Source organism: Electrona antarctica (assembly GCF_951216825.1).
Source record: "Electrona antarctica genome assembly, chromosome: 1".
Classification (NCBI taxonomy): domain Eukaryota; kingdom Metazoa; phylum Chordata; class Actinopteri; order Myctophiformes; family Myctophidae; genus Electrona; species Electrona antarctica.
Window position 1 is genome coordinate 19,625,522 of NC_136806.1, and position 9,098 is coordinate 19,634,619.

Sequence of the window (9,098 nt, forward strand, 5' to 3'; positions counted from 1 at the left end):
AACGAGCTACAAAGGAGGTCCCCAAAATGCACAGCCCAGGACACCAGGTACATGTATCAACAGTGAATGTGGACAACAATGTATCATATTGCACCATTTATGTGTTATGGGGGGGGGGGGGGGGGGTGCTTGTTAAAGCCCTAATCACACCAGAGGGTCGCCATGCAACTCCTTGCAACATGCAACTCCTTGCAACCATTATTCCCAATGGAAGTAGCAAGGAGGCACATACCACTTCATTTATGTTGATCTATGTTGATTCTGCGTTAAACCCACTGCACTGGGGCACAATTGCCATCATTGTTTTTCCACCATTGACCGGAAAGCTCACTCTCTTGTACAGTCTGACAGCGAGACTAGGTGGGTCTTTGATTAAAGACCATTTGTTGTGGCAGGTATTGAGTGTGAGCACTCAACTGAGCACTACTCGTCAATATGCTTTATCCAGCACTTGTTAACTTATTGAAAAAAGGTCACAATTTGCAGTTGTTGCTGTAAATTACAAACAGGGCAGTTGATTCTCTACTGAAGTCATTCTTTAAGGTAGTTGGCACTTACAAAGTCCTCCTCAGTACCGTCGACATGGCAGTTGCGACAGTCGCCACAGCTGAATATGGCACAATCAGTGTGGACATGCAGCTCACACACTGAAACGGACAAACACAGTTCCCACATAGGTACAATTCAACAAACACATGCCGATGAGAATGGAGACTGTTTTATACTTATTTTGAGTGCATGTGTATTAGTGATCATGGTCCATGCTTTTTCTTCTACAAACCAAATTTCCCAAAAGAGACATAATGACCCCTGCACTTAAGACTCATTCTGTGTCTTTGCAGAAAGTCTGCCCCATGGGCATCATTAAAACTCGTGTACACACACACACACACACAATGCAGACCCGGAGCAAGTAGACCTGCTCCGTTTACTTAAGTGCGTAAGTACACAGCACCAAGGCAGAGGCTGCAGTTTTGATTTAAACAGTGTCACACCTTTGTACGTCACTGCTCGCTCCCCTTTCTGCTTATATGCTGAACTGGCCCTTACTCCAAACTTAAAATACACATCGTCATCTTGTGCAATGCCTCACAAAGATAAGTCATTAGAAGTAGCTCGTCTCTGGGGTTTATAATTTTCTGCAGCTCAAAGGCACGTTGTTCATAACTGGATGCACATTACAATTCCTGGGAGCATTCAGGAGGGCTGACCTTCACAGCGCAGGGCAGTGTTTCCCTCAGTTGGTTTTCTGCATACACCGCAGAACCACCTCTTCTTTCCAGCTGGGCCAAAACAGTGGGCCACCGGCACCTGCAAGGAATAATTACATAACATGACACACATACCTACTGTATGTGGAACTACATTGTAATACAGGGTCATCGTTAGTCTTGCGTAGCCAAACCACAATTCCACCACAATCTCTGAATGCTATACCGGAAGCATTCAAAATTTGTAGGGTAGGGGGCAAGTCTGGCCATGCGAGACTATCATTAATGTTACCATCGTAAATATAATTTGCTTGCCTAATGTTACAATAGGCTAAATAATGTCACAATTATAGTGTTTTAAAAGCCTAATGCTGCATTCACATGGGCTCAGAAGGCTGCAACGATTCATTGTAATCAAATCGATTATTCAATTAGTTGCCAACTAATTTTGTAATCGTAATCAAATTGGCAACTAATTGCTGGATTTTTTTCCAATTAATTGTGGGTGTTTTTCTACTTAACCATAGTTTTTCCAGTGTTAAATGTAACTAAGCTAAAGAGGAGTGAGCCATCTCTCCTCCCTTACAATCTGCCCTATGCGGAATCACATGGTATCCAAAAACCTCTCAAGTCTGAGCCCATTTCATGTTTGTTGTAAGAAACAACCATATGAATGTGATGCAACAATGATGACCACAAGAACATGACACAACTATAGGGCAACAGTATAACACAACAATAGCCAGGACATTGCCATTGATGTTCAAGACATTTCCTGTGTTGTTACAGGTGTTAAACAGTTCATGCTTGTTGGTTTTTAAATGTCAGAGTGATGCTAACAAATGAAGTGGGTATATGGGAGTCTGATCCCATAGAAATATAGAGTCTGCAAACTCCAGTGTATTAACCCAATCGGCCCCAAGGTCTGAGGCCGGTTCTAAAAAAGTCTTCACATTCCATAGCCATGTTTAAGAAGAGCTTGATATACTTTGTTGTGTCGCACATCAAAAACGAAAAGCGCGTCACAGCACTATGCTGCCTGATCGGCTATTTTTGCTGTGCGACACCAGTGCGAACAAAGTATAAATCCAGCTTTACGTTCTGGCTTGGGATGGACTGGGAACAGAGTTGAGAACACACTAGGCTACTGCATGGTAACTCACCCGCACCAGTGTAGGGGTCATACATGAACACACTGTCCTCACAGTCTTCAGGCACTTCTCATGGCACATGAAGTTACACACTGGGAACGACAAGACATTAGCACGACAAGATATTAGCATTAGCAGTGTTGTTATTCCATGGGGGGGGGGGGTACTGTACTCGTCGTAACTCGACTACTCAGAAAGTTTCCGTTTTTTGTCTGATATTGGTTAATGGTTATGGCTACAATGTATCCCACTTTCATTAAAACAGTTACATCTGGAAAGTAACAAAAATATTTAGGTATTATTTGTCAGCGTAACAAATTCAATAAAAAAAAACTAATGTCAGCTGGCGAGCTTGCTGCATTTTTCTTTTTACCTGATCTGAGGGAATATTAACTAAATGAGTGAATATTAAAGCCACACACACACACCATTCCATATGAAGGAATCTAAGTCTTTGTACTGGTTCGTGATTAATAATCCTCAGAAATGCCTATATAAAGGAAAATAATCAAATCAAATCCCCCCCCCCCCCCATCTAACCCTTGTTGCTGAGTGCCAAGCAGGAAGGCATTGGGTAACATTGTATAGTCTTTGACTCTTTGGTGTGACCGCTTATCCGTAGTCGGACAGCTCCACCAGAGTGCTCCACCAGAGTGCTCCAGACTTCCCTCTCCAGAGCAACATTATGTGTACTTCCTCCTGGGGGATCCCGAGATGTTCCAAGGCCAGTGAGTCGATGTGTTTCCTCCAACTGCACCTTGGTCTGCCCCGGTGTCTCCTCCCAGTGGGATGTGCGTCGAGGACCTCCCTAGGGAGACGCCCGAGAGGCATCCTAACTAGATGCCCGAACCAGCTAAGCTGGCTCCTTTCCAGGCGAAGGAGCAGCGGTTCTACTCCGAGTCTCTCTCGTGACTGAACTTCTCAAGGGAGATGCCAGCCACCCGTCGAAGAAAACTCATTTTGGCCGCTTGTATTCGCAACCTTATTCTTTCAATCATGACCCACACTTCATGACCATAGGTGAGAGTAGGAACGAAGATTGCTCGGTAGACAGAGAGCTTTGCCTTCTGGCTCAACTCGGTTTGTCACAACAGTGCGGTACAGCGACTGCAATACCGCCCCTGCCGCTCCGATTCTCCGGCTGATCTCCTTCTCCGTCCTCCTCCTCACTCGTGAACAAGACCCCGAGATACTTGAACTCCTTCACCTGGGGTAATGCCTCATTCCCTACCCGGACTGCACAAACCACCGATTTCAATAGAATATTGATATATTGCCCAGCCCTACAAGCAATGAATCGTGTAACTCATTGTAGCTTGTAAATGTGGGTTATTACCAGTTTGATCAAGAGCATGGCACCAACACTGCTAGGATTATGAGTGCTATTTACAACAATGTCATACAGCTTGATGACATCATGACATGAGCAGTTTAAATTAAGCCATCACATGGCTTAAAAAACAATCGTATAAAGCGGCTTAGCCTTTTGATGTAGGGCTACGCACAATACTGCAGGCTTTAATGTATTTGTTGTTGTTTGTTTGTATTTCTGCCTGCTGCTTCTTCACCAAACATCCCCGCCAATCTCGTTGCCATGCCAACTGGATAAGGTGCATCACGACTGTCGACTTCACTGCAGCTGATTGTGCAACAGAACCTTCACACACACACACACACACACACCCCACCAAACCCCCAAAGACCACCACTCTGCCCAGTAACAATATGGCACACCAGTCTTTGGTAAGGTACATGTGTTTCTGTGTAACCATGTACTACTGTATACGTGTGTATGCGTTTTCTCAGCATGGCAGGCTATAGTTTACATAAGTTGAGATGTGGTGGTCCAGTCTGCCTGTTGATTTAATTCTGTCCAAATTAATTCATAGTAGGCTAGTAGCTTGTGTGGCAGCTGAAGAATAGTGGTAGCCACCCCTCGGTTATTGTGCTGCTGGGTGTAGCCAAGCGTCACTAGAAAGGACAATGAACCTTTTGCAGCATTGCTCTCTCGTCTACAAATACCTATGTCGCCTTATCAGAGCCACAGACTTCAAACTATCATCATCTAGCAGTAGCAATCATGTCAATGGCAGCCTACAAAAAGGTCAAACAACAAAGACCGTGCAGCTGTAGTAGGCTAAATGAAGGAAATGTTGACTCGCACAATAATACATGCATGGCTGGGGGAGAGAGAATGAGACCAAACGAAACAGCTGTTTTAGAGTCGTACCTTCACACAAGAACCCGATGAGCCCCCAGATGAAATCGCTGCAGTTGTGGCAGAAGGTGGGCTTGGTCAGCGTGACTTTTTTGAAGCAGTGGCCGGGGGCGCTGACCTGGTATTTGTGGCGACAGCCTGCAGGGGACTGTTGTGCCCTTTTCTTGCCCGAAACGGGACTGGAAGTGGGGCTCTGCTCCGTGACGCCAGCGCCGGGATTCCCATGCTTGGCACGACTGCATTCTGCCATGTCGCCTGGCTCCACCACCTCCAGAGTCCAGACACACTTTCACCGAGAGCGGGCAAGCAGCAAACAGCGATCAGAGTCTTCTTGTTCGCGTTCCGGGTCGTAAAACAAGCACGGTCTTCTTTCCCAGGCGGCAGAAAGGCACAGCAGCAACCCCGTTTGCTACGTGGTGGTCAGGTCTCGTCATCCTACCACCACCAAAGCAGAGCAGAACAGAACGGGGTGGCGGTGACTGGGTGGTGAATAGTGATGTTGTTGTTGATCACTTCCAGCCGTGAAAGCTAATTGATTACCCTGCCTGTAAAAGTGAAACGGGGAGGCTGGTAAGCAGCTCAGCTCAGCAGGCAACGTTTAACAATCACATCCAGTCACTCAGTCGTGCACGGTCTCCCCCTCCAAAAAAGATATAAAAAAAACATTGATAAAAAATGGTCGGAATCTTCCCGACAGCCACTGCTGTTATCCATCCACTGCTGCAGGTTTTGTTGGCGACACCGGAGAGTACGTGTTTATTAATACACCCAGATCAACAAGTCTTTGGTTGAATGTGTTTTCATTTTGCCAGTCGCTTCACAACGACAGCTTCTCATTGCTTTCACACGTCCCAATAAGTAATGAAATGAAATGAAATGAAATGAAATGAAATGAAATCTATATTTACCCAGGGTATCTGGGCTAAGCTCAAGAACTTGTTTCCAGCCAGGCCCTGCTCATAGAACACATTTCATCGTAGTGGTTGATGCCTTGTTCAAGGGCATTTCAGCGGTGGTAATTTTAACGTGTCGGACGGCTGGTTCGAACTGGGAACCTTCCGGTATCTAGACCGCGCCGCTATCCGTTCGGCCACCGCTGCCACGAAGTCCTCCTACTTCCGCCCATACATTTCCTAAACCAGATTTAACACACTTCCTTTCTTCTTTCCTTGTTTCCTTCCTCCCTTGACGTAACACACTTGAAACAGGGATATTATTAGTAGGTCTATATCTCATTTTGTCACACAAAGCTGAAAACCTCCCAAGATGGGGCCACCTGTCCATTAAATGAACGCAATGTTATTAGGCTATGTGGAAAATTAATACAAGCTTTTGCAGCATCTCTATATGCTTTTAGGGCTAAATTAGTTAGTTCAATTAGTTCAAAGAAAACTGGGGACAGTGTTAATTGTTGACTATAAGTCGACCAAAGTTTTTAGAAGACTAAAAAGGACCAGAGTAAGACTAAATGGTGTGTTATACAAAAGACTAGAAACTAAAGACCAAATATTTTCTGGCAAAATTAACATTGCATTAAGATTAAGACGACTAAAGACTAAGTCGACTAAGGTTTTGGTGTATTATTCAAAGACTAAATCAAAATATTGTAAAAATATGACACTGCAATAGCTTCTGGAAAATGTATGAATGAATAGGCTGTCTACATTGGTCTCTGAATCATATCATATAATACCATGGTGTCAGAAATCCAGATGTCTAATTTAAATCTAGGCCTACCTGTAAAATGCAGAGGACAGGAACAGATATGCTTGTTGTTATGTTAAAAATATAACAATAATAATAATGCACTGGTTATGCTGTAGCAGGGAGCACAGCAAGTGTTGATGAGGTGCAGGACACATGAGAAGCCAAACACTAAGGAACGAATGATTTACACACTCGTAGTCTTAATGCCAAAAGATCAAAAAATTGGCCAATTAAGTAAGTTTATATTATTTTTTTCATTGAATCTATGAGCATGCAGGCGCAGCTCATTAATATCTTTACGTGTTAAACTGTGTATTAAAGAACTGAGAAACAAGCTGCAGTAGGCCTACAGTATAGTCTGCCCAGAAACATAGCATGCCACACACATATAGCACAACACTGACATCTAGTGACTGGAGAGGAAAGGAGAGAAGAGGGGAAGGAGACAATTAAAGAGCCATGGAGGAGAAGGAAGAATTGATTGAAAATTGCAGTGTGTAGAATGAATGGGTACAGTTCAAAGGAGAGTAGGCCAAAAATTATACGAGGATAAAACCATAAAAAGCACTAAGATTTCAGGGTCCTCCATTTTCAATTCATCAGAAGAGCGTGAGAGAATGGGAGGAGGAGATAGTAGGAAACCCACAAAGCCAAACGAATGCTATTGTCGTTTTTATTTACAATTTTCTTTTTACATTTGCTGCTGTCAAATTAGTAATTTGAGTAATTTGACTACCGGTATATAGAAGTGTCTATTTGTACGTCTCTAAATGTTTTGATGAATTGAACTAGGTGGACCCTCTTGTAAACAAGTGTAATGCTTAATTGGGTCGTCCACTCACAGTTAACAGTCTTTGTATTGAGTTTGTGCTTGAAATGTACTGTAATACTGCAAACTGTACATACATAGCCAAGCATCACTAGAAAGGACAATGAACCTTTTGCAGCATTGCTCTCTCGTCTACAAATACCTATGTCGCCTTATCAGAGCCACAGACTTCAAACTATCATCATCTAGCAGTAGCAATCATGTCAATGGCAGCCTACAAAAAGGTCAAACAACAAAGACCGTGCAGCTGTAGTAGGCTAAATGAAGGAAATGTTGACTCGCACAATAATACATGCATGGCTGGGGGAGAGAGAATGAGACCAAACGAAACAGCTGTTTTAGAGTCGTACCTTCACACAAGAACCCGATGAAATTCCAGATGAAATTGCTGCAGTTGTGGCAGCCGGTGGGCTTGGTCAGCGTGACTTTTTTGAAGCAGTGGCCGAGGGCGCTGACCTGGTATTTGTGGCGACAGACAGTCCCCTGAGGGGACTGTTGTGCCCTTTTCTTGCCCGAAACGGGACTGGCAGTGGGGCTCTGCTCCGTGACGCCAGCGCCGGGATTCCCATGCTTGGCACGACTGCATTCTGCCATGTCGCCTGGCTCCACCACCTCCAGACACACTTTCACCGAGAGCGGGCAAACAGCGATCAGAGTCTTCTTGTACGCGTTCCGGGTCGTAAAACAAGCACGGTCTTCAATCATATTTCAATCAACCAATCGGTAACAAGACAACTCACCCCTTTTGCCTCTTTTGGTGAGTTGTCCGGACAACTCACCCCGAACGTCCGGACAACTCACCAGGGGTGAGATGTCTTCACTTTCGGGGGTGAGATGTCTTCACTTTCGGCCACTTTCGGGGTGAGTTGTCTTCACTTTCGGGGTGAGTTGTCTGACTGAATATGTAGCCTTTGAGCTATTTTATATACTTTACTGAATATTGCACAATAATACTTTACTGAATATTTCACAAGAATATAACACAAGAGTCAAATGTACGGTCAAATGTAATGTTGTTTATTTAAATATAGAAACATTGTAAACAAAGTTTTTTTTTCGAAAAACAGCAGTTTGTACAAAAAATATAGAAAAAAGGTAAACATCAAACGTTTTTTAGAAAAACATCAGTTTGTACAAAAAATATAGAAAAAAGGTAAACATAAAAAGTTTTTTAGAAATACATACGTGTGTGTGTGTGTGTGTGTGTGTGTTTTAAACTTCTGAAGAAATGTGAACTGAACCCCTCCTAATTTGGTTACTCCAGATGGCTGAATGGTTATATAAGGTCACTTGTAATTTCTCACATGCTAATGTATAACTAGCAGTAGCCATATCATCATCGTTGTTGGGGGGGGGGGGGGGGGGGGGGTCAATATTGCTTTGCTATTCAGATGTAATTCAGTTAGTATAAGTATGCATGCGTTGGGAGTGCAGTCTAATTAGCAACTTTGTACAGCCGTGAGAATCTGCCTTTGAGGCGCAAACATTATCCACAAACGAGCCCCCCCCCCCCCAATGCTGCATAGAGAGTGAGAGAGAGAGACGCTATACTCCTTACTTACAAGTGTTTCACCGGATTTTACTGTTAAATAAATAAATAATTAGCCGTGACTGCGCACGTCTGTAGGAACCGATAGTTAGATCCGAAATTGAATTAGGCCTACTGTAATGGGTGCCACGGAAAGTACAGACAACTCACCCCGCAATGTCAGAAAGTGAAGACTGGACTTTCGGGGTGAGCTGTCCGTACTTTCTCGCCCAACTCGCCCCAGCGGAAAGTACAGACAACTCACCCCGACATGTCAGAAAGTGAAGACAACTCACCGGGGTGAGATGTCCAGTATTCAATCAATCAGCCTATGTTAGTGTAATGATTTCAAATTTCCACCAGATGTCAGTCTAGAACAACGAAAACAAGTCTTTAAATAGTTGAATGTTTGGTCCATAGTATGTACTATTAACTGGTACCATTTGTGCTTACT

General features: G+C 43.8%; 1 protein-coding gene across 8 annotated transcripts in view; it reads right to left on the reverse strand.

The window, feature by feature from the left end:
- The window catches only part of dgkq (diacylglycerol kinase theta), a 31,984-nt gene extending 24,251 nt beyond the window's left edge, over positions 1 to 7,733 (reverse strand). For 4 of the 8 annotated variants that reach the window (XM_079510656.1, XM_079510655.1, XM_079510653.1 and 1 more), the window contains exons 1-4: positions 7,467 to 7,733; positions 2,375 to 2,454; positions 1,212 to 1,311; positions 559 to 647 (exon numbers count right to left, since the gene is read on the reverse strand). In XM_079510656.1, coding sequence (XP_079366782.1) covers positions 559 to 647; positions 1,212 to 1,311; positions 2,375 to 2,454; positions 7,467 to 7,710 — 513 coding nt within the window. In that variant the 5' untranslated portion in view covers positions 7,711 to 7,733. Of the gene's footprint in view, positions 1 to 558; positions 648 to 1,211; positions 1,312 to 2,374; positions 2,455 to 4,592; positions 5,091 to 7,466 lie in introns of those variants that run through there. The other 4 variants (XM_079510660.1, XM_079510657.1, XM_079510659.1 and 1 more) reach the window with 1 other exon arrangement.
- Between the last annotated feature and the right edge of the window lie 1,365 nt (positions 7,734 to 9,098).